Source organism: Miniopterus natalensis, chromosome 14 (assembly GCF_054644295.1).
Source record: "Miniopterus natalensis isolate mMinNat1 chromosome 14, mMinNat1.hap1, whole genome shotgun sequence".
Classification (NCBI taxonomy): domain Eukaryota; kingdom Metazoa; phylum Chordata; class Mammalia; order Chiroptera; family Miniopteridae; genus Miniopterus; species Miniopterus natalensis.
The window spans coordinates 26,780,656-26,803,312 of NC_142094.1; the positions used below are offsets into that span (position 1 = coordinate 26,780,656).

General features: G+C 33.9%; 1 protein-coding gene across 6 annotated transcripts in view; it reads left to right on the forward strand.

The window, feature by feature from the left end:
• The window catches only part of JMJD1C (jumonji domain containing 1C), a 197,277-nt gene that overhangs the window by 115,907 nt on the left and 58,713 nt on the right, over window positions 1–22,657 (forward strand). For 5 of the 6 annotated variants that reach the window (XM_087824400.1, XM_016220758.2, XM_087824397.1 and 2 more), the window contains exon 3: window positions 9,442–9,555. The exons of the other annotated variant lie outside the window; for it this stretch is intronic. Coding sequence is in view for 4 of the 5 variants with exons in the window: in XM_016220758.2 (XP_016076244.2) it covers window positions 9,442–9,555 (114 nt within the window). In the remaining variant the exon portion in view is untranslated. The remainder of the gene's footprint in view (window positions 1–9,441; window positions 9,556–22,657) is intronic. 6 annotated transcript variants of the gene reach the window in all.

The window sequence follows — 22,657 nt, forward strand, 5'->3', positions numbered from 1 at the left end:
CCCGATTCTAGTATTGTTGCTAATGACATGGAATTAAAGATTACCAGTAATGGCTCTGAGTTTATATCAGTTTAATACTCTAACATGTAACTTATTTAAGCCATCTAAACTTGGGTTGATCTTTAGTAGTTTATGAAGATTTTCTTATTTTTTGTAATATTAGGAAAGTGAAAATGGCCTTAAGTGTCCAACATTAAGAAAATACATAATAAAACTTAATGCACATTTACTTGATTAAGTATTTATTAGGTAGCTGTTTAAAATGATGGCAATGTAATAACATGAAAAAGAGTCCTAAATGAGTTACTTATAAGTTGGATGTGTCTGGAGACTTGGTAACAAATATACTTGAGAAAAAAAGGGTGAAAGTGCAGTTACATGGTTAACTGGTTGACTTGGTTAAAATTATGGGATCCTTTTCACTCATTTATTTTATTTTCCAAATCATCTTTCATGCAATTATGTTATTGTAAGGAAAACTAATTCTGTTTTTTAAAACAAAAAGGATACTCTACCTGTCCTTTATGATTTAGTATAGTTTTAATCTTTAGTTTACATTTCACATATTAAAAATATTTTTTTCTTGAGGAAACAACAGTAAAAGAATAGGAATTAAATAAACTTTCCTTTTAGCTGTTATTGTTTTATCATCTTTCCAAGTGTTCTATTTCTGAACATAGCTTTAAAAACTCTTTTATTTGAGTTGCTTTCTTTTCCTAATCCTGCTTTTTCTTTCTGACAGGTGACATAACTGTCAGTAAAGCATATTAAAAATATATAGATTTATTATGTTCTATCTCTTTTCCACATTAATCTGTGATTTTGTAGTTTCTTCTAGACTGGTTTCATTTTCCTCCATTTTAAGTTCAAAGTTTAAAGTTTTATTCAGCAGATGGCAAAACACTTTGCTCTTTGTCACTTCATGCCAACAAGCATGAAAACAATACAGTTCTTTCACACTGTCTTACAATGTAAAAATCTCTCAACTATGAATTAGGAAATCCAGGTTCTAGTACCAGGGCTTCTATGAATAAAAGTTTTTGACAAGAAAAGTCACAATCTCTGAGTGTTCATACCTTCATCTGTAAAACTGAGACTACTAATCCATCAATTTCCATTTCCATTTTTAATCAGCCTGTTTCTCTTTTTTCTTTTAAATATTTTTTATTGATTTTTTTGTTTTTTGTTTTTAGAGAGAGGAAAGGGAGAGGGACAGAGAGAGAGATACATCAGTGTGAGAGTGAAACATCTATTGGCTTCCTCCTGCACCCCGATGACCACCAAGGGATCAAGCCCACAATTTAGGCTTGTGCCTTGACCGGGAATCAAACTGCGATCTCCTGGATCATAGGTCAGTGCTCAACCTCTGAGCCACTCGGACCAGCAGTGAATTTTTATTTTTTTGTTTTTTTAGCTAAACTGTGTGTCATTAAAATCATTGACATATTTGCAAAGTTAATAAAAAATGGGCGCATTCTTTTGCACTCCCCTCCTCTGATGACAGTTATTGAGGCTACAGTGAAGAAAGAAAAGGAGCCATTTATTACTTGAGTAATTAACAGGGTTGTAATTTTTTATTTCTGTGATTTTTTTCTATTAATGTCAATTTCCTTCTAAAAGTCCGTAAAGTGTGCTAGGGTAGGAATTTCCTTGTCTTTTCCTCACCATTGTGTCTCCAAGGACCAAGCGCAGTGCTTTGCCACATACAAGCTGCATGCTTTAGGGAGATGTAGAGAGTTCTTAAAATCAGTAAGGTTAAGTTTCTGTCATGTGGAAATCTTTGTAGAACTCATAGTCTGTGGAAGGTATGAAACTGTGCTACACAACCTTGGCAGTACCTGAAAGATCTTTATGGATTCATTAATGTGAAGAAGTTAATCCTTTGGATATTACCATGATTCAGGACTTACACATTTGATTATATATTTACATAGATTTCTACTATAATAGGGCATACTGAAAAATATTTTCCTGAATCTAGTTAGCCTTCCTATAAGACCATATACAGTTGAAATCATCTTAACTACCATTGTTCATCTTCTTTTCCTACCCTTACATTAGAGGGTTTTGATTTTTTGTAAAGTCTATATACTTGCAGAAATCCACTTGTTTCTGTAGGCCTCTGTATCTCTAATAAAGATGAGGGATTTATTTCTTTTATGGCCCCCGATAAATGGAACCAAAATGCTCATTTATTTTAACTCTTAATTTCACATAAAAGGTTCTTACATTATTGGAAGAAACAGATTTTCTTTAGATAGTCATACAATGTTGCCTTCCTTTTAGCCTCTGTTTACTTTCTCACCTCTGTTGATTTATTCAGCTTGTAACCTAGAAACCAGCTAAAAAGGAAGGAAGTCAGAGATGTGTATTTCTGGGCAGTAACTAGAGTGTTTCCTCTTCCTCTAGCCTGGTTTAGCTGCCAGAAAAGATCTTCTGCTCCTCCCTTCCCCGAACTAAATTAAAAAAGGAGAGAAAAGAAAAATTAGCGGTAACTCTTCAGCTTTCTTCCTTAATCCATTAAGGAAGGTACATGTAAGCCATAAGGACAACGAGTTTAAAAGACTGAAATGCTGCCGTCCTTAAATTGGTGCTTTTTATTGTCTGAAAGGTGGTATCTATCAATGAGTTGTAAGAACAGGAGAGAATTAAGAGACTTGATGTAAAAACTGAGCAACTTAATGCTTGCTACCAAGTGGATTCTCCATATTGTTCACTACTTTTGTTTGTGTTATAAATTTACCAGAGGACAAACTCACATTCATATATTTATAAATATATGTCAAATTCAACTTAAATATTAAAATGATATTTGTGATTTTCAAGTAGTTACACCTCTGTGTACCCTCATTTGCATTAAGAATTGACTATGCAGGTCTCAGAGGGAAGGCGGGAAGGAGGGTGGGAAGAGATTAACCAAAAAATCTATAAGCATATATGAATAGCCCATGGACACAGACAATGGACAGGCAAGGGCCTGGGCAGGGGGGAGTGCTAAGGGGGGGAAATGGGAGACATGTGTAATACTCTCAACAATAAAAATAAAGGAAAAGAATTGACTATATAGTATTTCTTTATAGTAATGGAGAATCACCTCATTTTATTCCAGCCCTGGTGTATGAAATTTAAATGGTTTTTCAGTATTGATGTATATTTTGGTTTTATTATAAAAATTATTACATTCTATGTTATTAGAAATATGTAAATATTATGGCAACTGTTAGCTAACTGTAGTTCTGTGTGCTATTTGATTCTGTAGGGGATTGGAGGAACAAAAAGAGCTATTTTTAAATTTATATCATATATAATCAAACCTAAATTATGTGAGATTGTAAGGTGAATCTTGTGAAATATTAAACTCACTCTCTAATATACAATAAATGGTAGAAATGTATGAAATGTACTTAAAATTTGATAGTTTATGATATAATAACCTGCACAAAACATTTTATTTTATTTTATTTTTGTTGTTGTTTGGAGCTTAGAATAAGGCTGCCATATTTATCCAGTTTTTTTGTTTGTTTGTTTTTGGTAACTTATATGACATTTTGAATTCTTTTTTTCCCCATATAGTGTGTTATAGTCATGTCTTAAGTGATTTAATTATGAATGACTTATATGGTGGTTGTATATGATTTAATATTTACTTGACTTGCTTAAAAAAGTACTTTGTTCTAAAGTTTTGTATTTTAGCACCATCAATGTTCTAAAGCCATATGTTACTCTCATTCTTAGAAGGGTCGTTACCCATATCTTTCATTTATAACAAAGAACGGATTGATCGAGATTTTTATAAGTGCAAGTCCATTTTATATTAATAGAAAAATATCTTCTTTTCAATAGTTAACTTGATGTTTTTTCTTTAAAATGAAACTGACAGGGCTGGGTGTTTGAAGTTTTTCTCTTAGCATGAGTTTGATGAATTGGTTGCGTATGTGGTATAGAAATAATTGATGTGAGTTTTTAGATTTATTGAAACTGAGATACCTACGTGGGCCAAATTTATAATAAAATACCATTCACATACATCATTAAAAAATAAGTGAATGTTTCTTTGCATTTGCAAGTATCTGGCTTTTTTTTCTTCTTCCATATTTAGCTTGTGTATTACACAAACACTTCAATTCAGATTAATCACATGCTCAATATCTATATGTGGCTAGTAGCTACCACACTGGACAATATAACTCCAGTTTAGAAAGAAGTTAAGAGCACATATTAGATAACACACCAGAAATAATATATTTTATGCTTTCAAATTGTAGGTTTTTTATAACTAATTTATATTAAGTTGTTTTTATAAAGAATGAAAATGTTGCTGGAGTATTTTTCTGAATCTGCCAAAATTAATATTACCAGACTTTTCTTTTGAGTAAAATGCCTCTGAGATTGTTGGTTATATCATTTGATTTCACTTAGACTGTTACTCCCAAAAATTCTTTAAACTTTTTTTCTTGAAGTTGTTTATATCAGTATATTTTTAAGGAAAAATGATTATACTAAAAATAAATCCTTTACTTGAAAACACTGAAAGTATTTTTGATGATTTAAAGTTACGTTTCATTTTTGTTGACTTGAGAGATATTTATATAGTACTTGTTTTCTGCACTTTCTCACCTCGTTAAATCTGGAAAGCAAAAACTTTGTATTTGCATTTTCTTTATGAAGGAGACAGTAAACTTGAGCTTTCAGTCTAGCCACTAGTCTGTCTTTGTCTGTTAAAATTATGAGCCAGTCTCTATGGCCGCAGCCAAATGAGTAATCACCAGTAATGTGACTCGTGCTGGAAGTGACTCCATCAGCACCTGTGACGGGGATTAGTTACAGTTTACAGAGCACCGCCTCTTCCCTTCTCTCAGTGTGCCCTAAGCCAAGTAGTCGTTCTCATTTGGGTGTCTGCGCTGTTGGAAGCTACTGCAGTTTGTTTCCACGCAGAGTACAGTGGGAAAGGCTTTCTCTTGCTGATGGATGGCTGTTCTCTCTATTTGGAGTATCTTACTGGTTATGTAAGCGACCTCAGGAGAAATTATCCTGACCCAGATCGGAGGATGCAGTAGTGCTTCAGCTGCAGGATTTCTCAGTCGTTAACACCACACTGCTGATGACAAAGAGCAAGTTGTAATCCTCATCACTGCCGGGGTTGAGCCAGAGCAGACAGAAAATCGTCATTTGCTCGTCGGAGACTTGTTAGGTTACAGCCTCTGCTTCGTTTTGTGGTCTTGGCTTTTCTTCCTATACAATGACGACGCTGCAAGTGATCTCAGAAATGCTTGGTTTGAGAGCCATTTGCCTATGATTTTTTTGAAGACTGAAATAGTATTCAGGCTAGATAAAAAAAAATACTGCTCAAGAACAAAATGGAAATGCCAGCTATACTTCTTGACCTTTAAAGCCGGGTCATGGATTTCTGAGATTTAAAGATACTTTAAAATTCTCAAGAACAAAGTACGGTTTGTATTTTTCTGCTTCCTTTTTCTTTTGTCTTAATTTACATTTGGTTTTGCTTCTCGCTCTTAGGAATTAAGGTCACTACCTTTTATAGATCTAGCCTTAGTGTTCTTAGTTTTAAGAATTTTTAACTATTTCATTTGTTTAGAAAGTGGTTTATTGTGTGGGTAATTTCATAACACTGTAAAAAATATTATTTTAAAAACTGGAGTTGAATTGTTTACAGAAAAATGTTTCAGATTATGTTTTTTAGAATATAGCGTTTTAACTGAGTGGGGGGTTTTTCCTGAGTTTTTTTGTGTGTGGTGTGTTCCAATCCCTACCCCCAACTTGTTTGCTAACAGTATCGTGTTTTTCAATAATAGACCTGCTTGGGTGGGAATTTGGACTTTGTTCTTTCAAGTCACTCCAGTTTCCTTTTTTTTTTTTTTTTTTTTTACTTCTAAAATGTTGCTTAGATTGTTTTCTGCTTTAGTGTATTCCTTTATTGAGATTTATATCAGATTTTTGTAGTTAATGAGCCCAAGTTTTTTACTTGGAAAAGAAATTGTTAAATGTTAACCGGAGCTTGTTAGAAACTCACACTGCAGATATAAGCTCCATGAATGTCCATTTAAATGTTAAATGGTGAGTTTTAACATGGTTTGTTAGACCAGCTGAGTTATGTTGGAGAGCTGTAGCTGATTTATTTTAAAAATGTTTTTTCGAGGAGGGCTCATCTGTTTGCCTCTTCCTCATGTGAATGGAATGTGGTGCAGCATGGAGCCCCAAACAGGATACAGTTGTTCTAAGCCTTCTTCCTATAGCGTGGTAGGCCCTGCTGGAAATGCAGGCTCACAACTTAAGTTATTTATTTTGGCTGTAGACTGTTTTTAAAGTACTGTTAACACCAACAAAGGACCTGAAAAGAACTCTTACTTCAGTGATAAAGTTGAAAAAGTATTGTTTAACTATGAGTATTCAATTTTAAATTAATAATTTTCATTTGGATTTTTGAAGGCTTTTATCAATTGGAATAACAGGTTGTTGGTTTTTTTGGTGTTTTTTGTTTTTTTATTAGGTCCATATTCTGTGACTTTTATCAGATGGTAACTCATTGCTTCCCCTTAAGCTATGGAAGTTCCTCATAGAATGATATATCTTTAGAGTCTTGAATTACTTAGTTATGCATGAGTTCTAGTTTCTTTACATTCCAGTGCACCTATACCCATGAAATATTTAGTACAGATTCATAAAAGTTGTAGGATTCATTTGCTTTTATTTAAACATTTATTTGTTTTTAAGCTAATGATGTTTTTTAAAAGGTTTGACTTGGATACAAAAATTAATAACAGATACATCATTGATTTGCCGCTTTAAAAAATCAGTATATATATTTTGTTTTATGTATTGTGTTTAACTTTTCAATAAAGTAGGAATAGTCACACATTTTCAGGGTTTCTCATTTAATATATATTGAAATATGTCTTGAACAAGTATTATAAAAGTATGTGTCGGTAGTTGGTGGGAACATGTATGTAGTTTAAGTATAATTGCACATTTAAAATTTGCAAGTTGTGGCCCTATTTGCTATTTAAAACACATGGCATACTTTTTTGACCTCCATTTGTACATGATTGTAAGTATTCATGTATCAGAAATAGAACATTATAAAACTAGTCTTTTAATATTTCTGATAATTAAAGTCTACCAATTCTACCATAAAATGAGAAATTCTTTTTAATTTTTGCCTAGAAACTAAACTCTTTTTTGTAACTCTAAATTATAAATTGGCCTGTTAAAATTTACCTTTAGAACTCTGTGGACGAACCTTAAAAAACAGAGTTCTAAGGGATACTCTCTTCAGAAGAATGTTTTTCATATTATAAAATGACTAGTTCTCATAGGAAATGCAAACCACCTGTAATATTTGCGTAAGAAAGAGGCACTCAGAAGGAGTTTACTTTTTCCTCCCCAAATCCTACTTAATTGAATTGTATCTTTAGTCATTTAGATAATACCTTTTGTGGACCTTTCTGTTAACCTTTGTGAGTTGACCTGACATGGTACTATTTGAAAAGAAATAGAGCGTTTGTTAAAGTTCAAAGATTAAAAGTGCTGCAGAAGGCTCCAGTGTTTTCTAGTTGACTAAAAACTAAACAAAGATGAAATATGAAAGTGTTACTTATTTCATGCCAATCAGTCACATACTGGTAGACATTTTAGAGTCTAAATAAAATAAATGCTCTTGGGTTACTTACAAGCTTTAATCACTTCTTAGGTAAAATTATGAATAGGACTTTATGAAATGATAATTTTAGGGATTTAGTCTTGGTAAATGAAAATGTTAGATGGCAACAGTAGTAGCAGGAAATAGCTAAGTAAAGGGGGAATGTCTATTTTGAAAATGTAATTTCTAACCCAAATAAAAAGTACTTTTGATTAATATGTAGTACAGTTACTTGAAAGGTTAGCCCTAGGGCAGCGGAGGGAGGATCTTAATGTTATTTGATTTTTTAATCATAAATACTGAACTTTCAAGTGGGAATGTAAGATTTTTTTTCATGTTTTAATTTAGGAAAGAGGTTATTACTTATTTATAAATTCAGTGTGGATAGTGTAGAAATAAGGCATGCTTTAAATGCTTATTCTCATGTTTTTCACTTACATATTTGTTAGGCTCCTCAGTAAATTGAATTGAAAGCTTTTAAAAGGAATTTTAGAAAAACAGAAATTAACTCCTTAAGAGGCACTCTGAACTAAAGATCTTGAAAGGTTTTCCCTCAGAGTGTTTATTGTGATTAGCAAGATGTTAGATTTAAGACATAGTAAGAGACAGGACACACACACACACACACACACACACACACACACGCTTTTGGATCTCCCGGGGATTTTTACTGTCTGTGCCAAAAGCTTTGGTTTACATACAAAGGGTCACACAAGTTGCCTTGTAGCAAGAAAGATTTCTCCTTGATACAAGTATTTTAAAAACTGAGCTGGTTGCTAATAGCATTTTCCAAAGTTAGATTCTTTTGTAGTAAAGCCATGGTTTGTAAGATGGGGGAATTTTGTCTTCCTTTTTAAGTTTTAGAACAGTATCATGGGTATAAGACACTTGGTTTCTACTCTAGCTGCTTCCACTTCGAAAGTGAGTGTGATAGTCATTTGAAAAAATGCATGCATAATACCTTTATTTCCTTCCTCTTCGTTTCCTGCCTCCCTCACTAGGGCCCTCCCCCACCTTAAGGTATGAGTGAAATCCTTTATGTAAAAGATGAGTCTTTAATCAAATGAACATGGATTCTCTTCCACCTCCTGCCGCCCCTCCCCCCCCTTTTTTTAAGTAGTGGAGATCTGGAAATACTTTACTGAAAGGTGGGTTTTGTGTAATACTTCTTACATCCCTCTTCTTTTCCTGATCCCCTCCCCCACGCGTCTCTCACTGAAGCAGCTGGATTTTTATTTGTGCTTTGGGTAGGGACAAGGGCGGGGGTGGTGGAGGGGGTGGGTAGTACACAGGGCGGAGTCAAAAGACCAGATGCATCCTGATCATTGAAAATCCTTGATGTGAGTGAGCTAGGAAAAAAATTGCGCATGTAAATTGTAACTACTCTCTTCTATAAAGAATAATACTTAAAATTTTTTTAAAGAGTTGGGATAAATGTTTTACCCAGTTTACTTTTTCAGAAGCAATTTCTCCCTTTTTGAATCTTAGCTGAAATTTTTATACACATGTATGTTTAATTATACCCCGTAAAAAAAGAAACAGGCTTAATATATTAAAATATTTTCCATCATCGTTTATAAATTTACTTTATTCCTTTTTAATAAATACAGAATCTATTGTATGGATAAAAACATTACCCTAGATTATAATATGAAAACTAATGTTACTTGGTATCCTAAAACCATTATGATAATGACAGTAATACATTGTATTTATATATACTCTTCATGTTTTTAGGGTAAAACCCAGAAAATAACCATTAGAAATTTTTTTTCTCTTACCAGATTTTCAAACCCCTGGTTGAAAAACATATACCCAGCCCAATCACTGCGGTAGAATTCCTTGTAGATAAACAACTGGATTTTTTAACCGAAGATAGTGCCTTTCAGCCCTACCAGGTAAGAAATTGTAGGTTCCTTTTAAAAGTTAACTATTCATTAAACTTCTGATATTCAGATATTCTTTTAAGTGCTCAATTCCAGCTAACATGTAGGTATGCAAGGAACCCAGTGCATTGATTAAATTTTGATTATAGGGTAAATGGATCCAGTCATCCAATATATACTGAGAATTTATTATGAGCCAGGCAGCATTCTGTCTGGAAATTCACAAATGAGCAAAATAAAGTCCATACTATCCTAAATAATGGTCATTGTTAGAAAATAACTGGTGAGATATCAGTATAAATTATCTTTGTCTTCAGCTCCAAAAGTTAAAAATTGGTTGAATTGATGTAATTAAATGAGATTAGTGTTTTACTATATGCATGCATATCAGTTTAGCAGCATAATAGTAGTTCATTTTCTTTTTAAGTGGGCATATTCATTTAGATTGCCATTAATTGAGTAGTTCAGTTTCTAAATTTTAGTCATTGAAAATTAAAATACAAATACATTTAATTGGTAAAACATTTTCTAGTAGGCTTTTAGATTTAAATCATGTGAGGAAACTCATTGAAAGTCTTAAACTAAATGTTTATTAAAATTTCTAGTGATGCTCTATCAGTTTTTTAAGGTAGAAGTAAAAATTCTACAGAGGTTTGTTTTTGTTTGTTTGGATTTTAGATTAAATTAAATCTGTATATTTTATACATTTCTCTTATATGTTTAAAATAATATAGTAATTTCATTGAAAGAAAGGATAAGTGAACTATTTTGACTCTTTTGAGTAGAACTGAAAGCCAGTACTCCTATTTCATTTCAGAATAGTTACTGTTTTTCAATAATAAAATGTTGAGGCATAGTTTCTATGGGAAGAACATGAGCTTGAGCTAATGAGCATTGATTTGTTATGTGTGGAGTTACACTACTTAGGGAATTAGTTATTTGCTTCTATTAGACCTACTCAAATGAGATAGTTTCCTCAGTCAAATGTTACTTCCTGTTTTAAACTATATAGAAGTGCTTTGGTCTTTTCACATTATTTTTCTTATTTCATTAAAGGGCCTCATTTTTGTCCTGTTAGCTTTTGTTCTTTGTGTGTAGCCAAAAATTCATAGCAAGTCCCAGTTTAATAGTATAGGTGCTAGAGCTTTTCCCTTGGGTTTTATTTTGTTTTGTTTTTAATTGTGAATGCCATTTAGCTTACTAAATGCCTTAACTATAATTTGTTTCATTTCTTTTAGTGGGAATTAGACTAGGTGAGTTTAGTAAAAACCTGTGGTTTCTGATTAGCAAGCACTCTGGAAGTTTCAGTTTGGATTTGGTTTAGAGAAGTGAAATCATGTAGAAATTACTTTAAAAAATAAGCCCTTTGCCAGGTGGCCTAATATTCTACAGGATGTTTATTAAATGATTCTAAATTATTCTGTTTATTTATATTCTACATGATGTTATGATTGAAAGAAGGTGCTAACATTTCATAGGTTTGTTGGGGGGGGGGGTTACAGTTTTAAACTGTTTTAGATTCTGATAATTCTATCATTTTATTAAAAATAAAGGCATAGGCCCTGGCTGGTGGGTACAGTGGTTCAGTGGGTTCAATTGATGAGCACCAGCCTATTTGTTGATTCCCCATAAAGGGCGGGTACCTGGATCTGAGGTTCAGCGTCCCAGTAGGAACTTGAGTGGGAGGCAGTCAATCAGGTGCCTTTCTCACATCGTGTTTCCTTCTCTCTGACTGTCTGTCTCTCTCTCACCACTCCTCCATTCTCTCTAAAAATCAGTTGAAGAAATATCCTTGGGTTAGGATTAGCAAAACAAATAAATAAAGGCACAAGAGCTAGTATTATTTGTTTTGGTGAATTGTATGATTATCTTTATTAGTAAGCTACTTATATTGATTGCTCTGCTAGCATAGGTAAGTTGACCTCTGACCTACAAGGATGCTGTATCTTCCAGAGGCAAAGTGATTCACTTGACATTTTAACCATTTCTGTTTCCGGAATTATGTAACTTTGCAGTTTTTAGAAATTGGAAGGACTAAGAGCACTTGATTTCAGATCCAGCATATCTTTAAATTTTCTTAGCAGTTTTAGAAGTAATAGATGGTTTACAATAGAGCTTTTTGTGTGTATTTTTATGTTTATATTTAGTATTTTTAATTATGAAAAATGTATCTATATAGTAGACTTCTGCTGTAACATTTTTGAATGAAAATTTACTGCAGAGACCTAAGATGGCTTAGTTTTAAAAAAATATTTAGTTAAATGAATTTGTTAAATACAGACACATTCTAGGTAAAGGAAACAATTTTAGAGTAATATAATTAGAGTGGCTTTATCCCAGAATGCTTTTCTCCAACCAGTTGTCCAGACAGTACATTAAATTCCTTGGCATCTTAAACATGGCAGCTGTTACTGGCATAGATTTTGTAAATAGTGTCTTGACATATCTTAACCTTAGGGTAACCCTATGTAAGTCAAAAGGTTTTGAGGGGACATTGAACAAGTTTTTAAAATGGTCTCCTTGTTTTTTCTTCTTTAAATTTCATGAGGCAATTTCTTCTGAATCTGGGTGTTAATTGTCCTTTATAGACTTAATTGTGTTGAGGAAAAGTCCTCTTTGGAAATGGCCTTTGTGTATACAGTGATGAGCACACATAAGTATTGTTTTAAAAATTCCCACAAATGATGCTTTGCTGCTAATCTAATTAAATGTTTTTTGTAGTGAGAATGTTCATCTGTCATCTTTCTGCTTGAGTCCTCAGCATTTTATTCTGTAGCAATATGCTCCCTTTAGTTTCTTTTATAGCTGCACAGCCCTATTTTTTAATATGTCAGAATGATAACATTGTAAGGTTAATTGTTAGGAAACAGATGACTCAGAATTAATACAGACATTTTCAGTTTTAGGTCACTGGCTTGAGACCTATACTTACCTCTCTGAATGATTTCAGTGCATTGAATATCAAATGGCATGTATTAAGTTAGTTGATTTAGTCAGTTTTTTAGGTGACATGTAGTTGGAGGACATCATAGATTGTAGTTTTCAATAGTTTGGAAAGAAAGGTGAATAAACAGAAAAATCAAACCAACATTTTATAGACAATATAGTGGATGCGTATTAATTAAGCAACTGAAGCAGCATACCCCATGGTATTGTTAATTTTATTTTTTCATTCCTTACGCACACAAATGAGTTTCTGCTTCCGCCTTTTAGATTTCCTGATTTTGCCTGGCTGCAGTTAACTTTCTTTTGAAGTAAAGGGGTAGGGGAAAAGAGAGGAAGTAGGGGAGGGAACTGTACAAATTCTCCTGTCTTTTAGCTGGCTAGGAAGAAGAAGAAAAAAAACAAATACTTGATTCTTAAAGATGATTTTTAGTTTTGGGTTTGTTTTTTGTCATTTGAGTTATGATTTCTTTAGTAGTATTGCTTGAATTTGGAAGGTGATTACAGATGTTTTAAAAATGTTTACATTAAAATATAAAGTTTTATAATGAAATATGAACATTGAACTTTTAGCATGATTTTGAAATCATCTCGTCCTGGATTTTGGCTTCTGGCCATGAACACCACCTACAATTTTCAGGTTGGTTTGCTTCATAGAGGATATGTAAGAAATTATTTTTTTTACCTGAAAATTGTACATGACTGGTATCAATTCATCTGCCTTATTAGTCCAGTATTTTCCAAGGATCAGTCCTATTTGCTTTTAAAGATAATAGAGGAATAATACAGAGGGCACTAGTTTAAAACCATTAAAGATTTGAAGCAGAATGTGCCTGTTCAAAATTAAACCTTATGTTTATCTTACTCTATTTAAAAAATTCATTGTAGTGAGGCATTTTTACTAGAATAAGGTAGAATCATCTTAGACTTGAAAGAATGATCCTGTCTGAAGTTCTGGGTTATAATAAATTCATCAAGACTGTTAATACTATAGTGTCTATCATCATAGAATATAGACATTGAACTACTTTACTAAACATTAGATATAATACTATTGTGCTGTGAATTGCTGGTTGAAGGAAAAAGAATGGGTGGAGCAAACCTGAGTATTATTACCTTGACTAAATATTGCCTAAAGAATTGAGCAGAGAATAGCCTTACATTATTTAGTTAATTGAATGTATCCGGACTGTATCAGATCTGTGTAACTATCATTCTGTAGTCCTTCAGTGAGAAAGTTCATTTCCCAGTTTGAGTCCATTTTGATCCACAATTTTTCTGTCATTTATTATATAAATTTATTGCCTGTAGTTTCAGAATATCCCTAAGATAGTTGTTGCTCAGCACACCTGGTTTACTAAAAATAACTCAATTGATTGCCTAGGTAGGATAAGTTATACCAGTAGGTTAGCAATTGGAGTGTAGCAGAGATAAGTATTTTTTTCTTCTAAATTTTTGTTATTGTCCTGTGGAGTTTGGAATTGCTTTACAACCTAGATGAGATAATGAGAGTGAGGTGAAATTTAGCCCTCAATCAGCTAAGGTGAACAATTAGCTGGTTGTTTGGCTGTTATTAGCCAAATACTATATTTTGAATTAAATTAAATATTTGACATAAGTGAGCCACTGACAAAAGTTTTAAAATATTTGTTGGTAGTAATTTGTCTTATGAGCACATTTATTGCCTAGGGTACTAAGATGATACTGCTAATAGTTTACAGAAGAAAATAAACAGAACTTCATGTTAGTATTATTTGGGTGGGTAGAAAAACACTTTTTCTTTACTCTCACTTCAGTTTGTAGTAATAGATATATTAAATGTTAAAACTATAACATTCTTAAAGAGGAAATGGAAATTTGACCTGCTCCAGGATTTATTAGTGTAGTTATGTTATGGAAATGGTTCTGTCCCAGAATTCCTCTGATTTGCTTTCTTTTCTTTCTGGTATTAAATTGCTACTCCCCCATTAATTTTACTAAAAGAAAAAAATGAATTGACTTTCAGAAACTGCCCAGCAAACTGTTGGCTATTTTTTTTAAAGAAAAAAATTTAGGTTTTTGTTTTTGCAGTGATAATTAAACTTGATATTAAGAGAGATGTTTTGTAAGAATTTATAAGAAACACTGGAAGCACATCTCCTATTAGGATATGGGAGTGGAACTCACCCACACCACCATACTGCCATAAATGAGAGCATCTGCATTGCAGTTGTAATAGGAGACATAGGCCCAGAGCAGAGAAGAGGGTAGAGCCCTTGGTGTTCCACTGACTGTTCACTCCCTTGATTTTCCCCCAAAAAGAAAATCTTTAAATGGAAATTTTATGCTTAGGCTCTACTTTACTTTGACTTACCCCTAAACATTTTTTAATGTCTGGCCATGGAAACATCTCACTGACTTTATTCATTTAACAGTTATTTAAATTCTGTGGTTTTCCCATTCACAACATCCTGCTAGTTGCTTAATCATTTTTAAAAGTTGATAAAAGTGTAAGTTCTTTTTTTCTCTCTCAAAGAGTTTATTCTATTCTATGACAAGAACTTTTATAAAAACAATTTCCTTGAAATATCTTGATTTAAGGAGTGAAAAAATACATAGTAAAGACTTCAGGAATACAAAGAGAAATCAGTAAAGATTGAAATGGTTAAAGAAGTTTCGTGAAGGAGGTAAAACTTGAATGGGATTCATTTGAATGGAGATGGAAGTGAAAGATAGAGGGGCTAAGGCAAACATTTGGCAGAAAGGATAGCATGATCAGTGATGAGGTAGATTTAGGGGAAAGTAGAATATCGGCCTAGCTAGAGAAGCTAGTTTAATTTTGAATAGTAGACATCTTACTAGGTAAATAAGTATTCTGAGGTCACATAAAAGAGGAAAATGATTGCTAAGTACAGTTAATAAGTGGCGTTTATCTTGTAGGCCATATGAATTATTGGAAGGTTGAAGCAAGAAAGCAACAAAATTTTCTACATAACAGTGACATCTGTTTTATAATATTATCAGAAGCAGTTAATTGATTCGGTCTTCACTAGTGTCTTCTGTCCCAGAGAATCATCAGTCTAGAATAATTTTTAAGAGCATGAATTGTGAAATCAATTCATGCAGACATGGTTTCAAATTCTAGCATTGTTGTTTGTGACATTGGGAAAGTCTACAGCATTGTAAATAATAAATGGTTTCCTCATCTATAAGATAACCATACTTTCTCCCTCAGAGTTGTTATGAAGAATAAGTAAAATTATATGTTAAAGAGCTTATTATCACATAGAAACTACTCAGTAGAAGGTAGCTATTTAGACATGCTCTAAATTTTTATTTTCATAGATGGTATCTTAAACTGTTTTCGATATTTAAACTCTTCCTACCATACACTGCAACCATTGGACATTACTCTGGCACCACCAGCCTCTCTTACTTTTTTAACAGTCTGTCTTACTTATTTGTGTTCTGGAACTGTTACTGTTCTTTCTGCAGCTGATGCTAGATAAACTTTATCACTGTCAGTACAAGCTATGGTCAGTGTAAAACAGAACATGTCTTCATATTAGTGCTTTTTCTCCTCTCTCCCCCTTTTTTGATAAGATTCCATGGTGGCTTCTTAAACTATTTTTTTTAAATGATATTAGAAAAGACGCAGAACCCTCATGTGGTGTATTACCTTCCACAAAACACACATTTTTTTCCCGAAGGGAAAGAAAGACATAAGCTCCATTTGCTGCTGATAGTTATTTTTATTTCAAAAAGTGTGAGTGAAATACAAGCAAGTTACAGAATTGTTTTTTGGTGTGTTTTGTATGTGTGTGTGTTGTGTTGGTGTTTTTTATTTTATTTGTTTGGCTTTGGGCTAATAAGGCCATGTGGATGAGTGCTACAAGTTTGGAAGTCTTCTCTAAGCATTGAGTAAGAGTTAAACTAAATGATCTTTAAAGTTCCTTTTAGAGGACTTCAGAACACTGAGAGCCATAATTCTGTGAACTTGCTCAAGGTGGAAAAACAACCATTTCTGACCAGTGTTTCCTGGCTAATTTTAGACTCAGGGATAAGAGACATTCAACCTAAATCTAGGTTTATCTTAAAAGAAAGGACTATTGCCCGGCCGGGCGTGGCTCAGCGGTTGAGCGTCGACCTAGGATCCAGGTAATTAGGGTTCGATTCCCGGTCAGGGCACATGCCCGGGTTGTGGGTTTGATCCCCAGTCGGGGGCGTGCAGGAGGCGGCCGATCAATGACTCTCATCATTGATGTTTCTATCTCTCTCTCTCCCTCTCCTTTCCTCTCTCTGAAATCAATAAAGATATATTTAAAAAAACAAAAAAGAGAGAGGACTGTTGAGTTAGGCAGTTCCAATGCAAATCATAATTATGCAAAATTGTAATAACAGGATTGTTTGGATTAATATTACTTAATGAGAGCTTTCTATTCTGTACTTTTGTGTATCTGTTTCTGAATTGTATTTTGACAGAAGTTGAGCATATTCTCAATTAGTCCCTGAGTTTTTATATGCATCTCTCTTTATTTCACTTTGCCTTCATATAAGCATTTGTTTGAAGTTTAGAGGTGCCTTATTGCCATGAAGTCATTAAAAATGAGAACTGTGAGCTTGTAGCATGATATACACTGTGCAACGAGTGTAAAAAATAGAGGATCATAGCCATAGCTGTGAACTGACTGCTGGTGGATTATTGGCTTGGTAGGATCAGTGTCTGTGGGGAGGCATTGTCCTGGGGGTGGTCTAGGAGACTAGGCCAGAGCAGGAAGCTACTATTGTGTAGTACTTGGCTTTATTCCATTTCTAGTCAAAAGTGACAGCTTGCAATAGTGGAACCAAGCTGAAGCCTAAAAAGTAGAATGGACTACAAGAAAAGGGGAACCGGTAGCTAAAACAGAGTCATTGTACTTCCTTATTTAAGTAGGCTTTTTTAAAAATTTAAAGTTGGTGCATCATGTTTTAATATTCAGTAATTTTGTCCGGCACTGTTTAAGTATTCCTTTTATCTCACACCTGCCAGATTTTATATAGGCATAATTTCAAAGTTAGTTATGAAACATTCTTATTAAGGTCCCATAAATCCAGGTGTGTTGATTTACCCCAAAAGCATAGTTACTGCCAGTAAAAAGGGAGTTCTTCATTTGTAAAAATTGGTTGCAAAACTTGTGTGTTGAAGATGTATCCATGGAGTCCAGGAACATGTTATTTTGACTGAAATTTGGCCCAAGTATGAGCTGTTCTGCAATATTCAGATTAAAAACATTCATAAGTCACAGTCTGCAATAGTTCTCTCCTGGTACTAAATCTGTTATGATCATATGCTGAAAAATCTGCCAGTCTCTTTTTAATTTTTTTGTGCCGGCTGTTATGAATTTAAAGTATGTGAACTTATGCTGTAGACCTCAGATTCCAAATATTCTAAGCCATCACTAGTTACCATTGAGAAAGATTTTCTGGTTTCTGCCAGTCAGAATGGGTTGATATTATTTATTTATTCCTTTTGCCCAATTGCAAATTCTTACTAAAGTACAACCATATATATATTTTTTCCATCACAGTTTATCACCCCTATACCCTCACAACCACATTATTTAAAATCTAAAAACTAAAATTTTATTTCCCAGTTTGTTAACATTTTATATTTGTAAAGCTTAACAATTTCCTAAATATGTTCATGTTCATTATTTTAGTTAATTTTTATGTTAGACTGTTTTCTTATTTTAGTTTTGTGTAATGCTTTCAGGTTGATTAATTTATTTAATCCACACAAGTCGTTGAGAAGTCTAATTTACAAATGAATAGGTAGCAGAAATAGAAATCCACTTACATTAGATTAAATAAAAAAGGGGTGTGGGCTGTTATAAAGATGTAACAGACAATGTTATGGACATCCATAGCAGGAAACTACAACTAAACCTTATTCAAAATGGAATTAGGAACTAGGAAGTCAGGAACTCGAGTCACATACTCTATTCCTTCTTACCCCCTTCCTCAATCAACTTTTTGCAGACAGGTTTCTTCTGCTTACTCATAAGTTTTGCTTCTCATAATACTAGTTTCCATGTGACTTTAGTGTGTCACTGTTTATTCTCCCACCTCCCCCCACCGCTTACAAGATCTTTTAGGTCTAATATTTGTGTTTCTTAGTAAAAATAGAGTATAGGGGAGTGGAAGGCTTTGAAAGGAGAAGTAAGAAATACAAGGTAGGGAGAGAATATATGATAGCAGTTTCTATAGGCAAATAAAGTGAGATTTAGGAAAGTTGTGACTTCACATCTAAGTTCACACGGCTAATAGTAATTTAAACAGAACTTGTACCGAAAAACTTTAGAATCCAAGGTATTATTTCTCTACCACCCTGCCTTTGTGAGCCCGTCAGATGGGAAGGTTCTCTTATTTGCACATTATTCTTTTGTTTGGCACTTTATTTTTCTTAGAGTTGACGTCTTTCCTAAATATAAGATTATTTGTTCCTTAATTTTATTGCATGCACAGTTTCCCTAGACTTTTCAAAGACTGGCATCAAGCTGTACTCCAAATCTGTGTATTATTTTCAAACTCATTTGTTTCCTGGGTAGAGAATCCAAACAGACGAAGATGTTTTGCACTCTCCGTATTTTCTCAGCTGCCTAGTTTTTTTCTGTTGTACATATAGGTATCTTGAAGTCCTAGATTTGCTCAAAGTTAAAATTGAAAAATAATGACCTTAAATGAAGCTGTTTCAGCCTCTTGCCAAAAGTATTGTCTCTGAAATCTTAGGCTTCAGACTAAAGGCAAAGCATGAGCATTAGGCCTTCGTCAATAAATAATATGCCTTAGGGTTGTTTATTCAGATATTTGAGGGCCTGCTATTTTATATTCAGAAAGACAAATACCCTGCCTTCATAGAGTGTATAATCTAATGGGGGAAATGCACATAGAAAAATCTAAATACAGGCAAAATGTAGTTAATTAGCAGACACCAGGAAAGTATAAAGAGTCCACTCTGGTTGTGGGAGAGAGATAGAGGGGATGTCTGTATTTTTAGAATAAGTGACTTCTAAGTTGTTTCAGAATGAATATAAATTAGCTAAGCCACTAGGATAGCAGGACTGGTAAAGTACATGAAATGAAACTAATAAGCAGAATATGTGTTGGATGGTCCCCTTTCAGAAACCCTAACTGTACCTTTCCTGCAAAAGTGGAATGGTGATGGAGCCTTTGAAACCATTTTTAGTTAGGTTAGCCACCTGAGTGACCTCAACCTCATTGTCCTCATGGAATAGTGAATAATGGACATTTGTTGAAAAGAAGCAAACAGTAAAACTTACCATTTTAACCATTTAAGTATCAATTCAGTGACGTTAAGTACATTCACAAGGTTGTACAACCATCACCAGTGTCCATTTTCAGAACTTTTTCATCATTCCAAACAGAAACTCTGTATTCATTAAACAGTAACTCCCCATTTCTCAATATGCTCCTCTCCCTAGCCCCTGGTAACCTCTGGTCTACTTTTCTGGTCTGTACTTTCTTTACCTATTCTAGATACCTTATATAAATAGAATTATATAATATTTGTTCTTTTTTTTTTTTTTGGACTGGCTTATGTCACTTTATTAAGTCTTTAAGTTTCACCCTTGTTATAGCATGTCAGAATTCCACTTTTTTATTTTATGTATATGCCGTGTTTTTGTTTATCTATTCATCTATTGATGGACATCTGGATTGTTTCCACCGCTTAGCTATTATGAATAAGGGTGCTATGAACATTGGGATACAAATACATGTTTGAGTCTCACCTTTTTCAGTTCTTATGGGTATACACCTGAGAATGCAATTGTTTGTTTTTTGAGGGAGAGCCAAAAACTCTTTCATACAGTGTCTGCACCATTTTACATTCCCACCAAGGGTTCCAATTTCCTGATATCTAAAAATACTTGTTCTTCATTTTCTTAATAATAGCCATCCTAATGGTGTGAAGTGCTTTGCCCATTTTTTAGTTGTTTGTTTTTGTTGTTGAGTTTAGGAGTTTTATCAATCTCTTATCAGATAAGTGCTTTGCAAATATTTTCTCCCATTCTTTGGGTTTTCTTTTCTCTTTCAATTAAAAACAACAACAATTTAATTCTTTACAGTTTTCTTAATTTTTTTTATATATAAAGTTTTAAAATTTTGATGTTCAATTTACCTATTTTTTCTTTTGGTGCCTATGCTTAGGCTATCATAGCTAAGAAATTATTACCAACTTCAGCATCATGAAAAATTTCTCCTAAGAGTTTCATAGTTTTAGTTCTTATGTACGTTTAAGCTTCTGGCCCCTTTTTAATTAATTTTAATATGGTTATATGGTAAGGGTCCAACTTCATTTTTCATGTGGATATCCAAGTTTCCAACACTATATGTTGAAAATACTTGTCCTTTCCCCATTGAATAGTCTTGGTACCCCTGTTGAAAATCAGTTGACCGTTTATTATAGAATTTATTTCTAAAGAAGCTCTTTAGTCTACTTCATTTTCTATATGTTTGTCCTTACGCTGGTACCACACAGTTTTAATTACTTGGGGTCCCACTTTATTTCACTTTCCTACAACTGCATAATTTGTTGAAATGATTCCATATTAAAGTATACAGTCTTTGGAGTATAACTCTGTCAAGTCAACCCTGCCTTTTAGAGAAGGTATGTTTTGAAGACTAAAGGAAAAAAGTTCCAATGATTGTTCAACTATAACATAAAGGCATTCATTTATTGCTATATACCGTCACTTTGCTGGATACTGAGAATTTAAAGACAGAAAATATTTGCGTCTCAGGTCAGGGTGAGAGACAAAATATAATTATAGCAACATGCCGAAAGTTCTAAAACAGAGGTATATGCATAGTGTCCTGTACTTTGGAATCAACTGATGCAGTAATACCACATATTTACTTGTTTCCTTTTCTTGGTGTTATTTTTTCTCAGAAGATAAGTATTTAGAAGATGGGAAAAAGATAAGGAAAGCTAATAGTGTTTCTCAGTAGGGGATTGTCTTAGGATTCTCCAGAGAAACAAAACCTTTAAGATGGGTGTGCCTACCAGCATTTGTGTTGAGGAAAGGGAGTGGTAGTGTGGGGGGAGTTTTAAGGAATTGACTAATGTAAGTTTGGGGGCGGGCAAGTGTAAAATCCACAGGGCAGAGGGGCAGTCTGGAAATTCTGGCAAGAGTGCAGAATTCTCTCTCTGCCTCATTCTTTTTTTCTGAGTCCTTCAACTGATTGGATGAGGCCCATGCACATTATGGAGAGTGATCTGCTTATTCAAAGTCTATTGATTAAAATGTTAATCACATCTAAAAAAATCACACCAACATCTAGACTGGTGTTCGACCAGACAGCTGGATACCATAGCCTAGCAAAATTGACACGCAAAATTAACAGTCATAGGTACTATTGATAATTGATTCTTCGCTTTGTAGTGAGTTGTAGGATGGTAGGCATATCTGGTTTAAGCACAGTTAAATGCCTGTAGTCTACTTCCCAGTCATTATGCTAATGGTAAAACCCCCACACATTTTCAGTACCTTTCCCCCAAGTGGAATCCTTCAGAGTAGTCTTTTCAAGTGAGCTTAGAAAAGGTGAACAGACAGTGGCCTACCAGATGCTGCCAGCACCCTAAATGTGAGAAAGTATTATTTCTTTCTTAGTGTTGCCACAGCTCTGCTTCCTCTTGAATCTAGATAATGTGATGTTTCCTCCTGGCTGTCCGTTAACCATTACCAATTCAGGCTAATTCCAAATCACTTTTTTTTTGTAAAATTTAACCCTCACCAGAGGATATTTTCTCCATTGCTTTTCAGAGAGTGGGGGGGGGGGGGGAGAGACAGACAGAAAGACACATGCACACACACATCAACTGGTTGCCTCCTCCCCAATGCGAATGCGTGACCAGGGCCAGGGATGGAGCCTGCAACGGAGGTACATCCCATTGGCCGGAGTCAAACCCGGGACCCTTCAGTCTGCAGGCTGACTCTCTGATCACTGAGCCAAACTGGCTAGAGCCCAGATCACATTTTTATATCACATGTTCTTTGAGCTTTTTAGACCTAGTTATTTGATAAAAGTTATTTAATTATAAATGAGGAATATGTTTCCATCATATGGGATATTTATATATCTCAAATTTATAAGTGGTATAAGATACTCATTAAAAAATCCAGTACTTTTC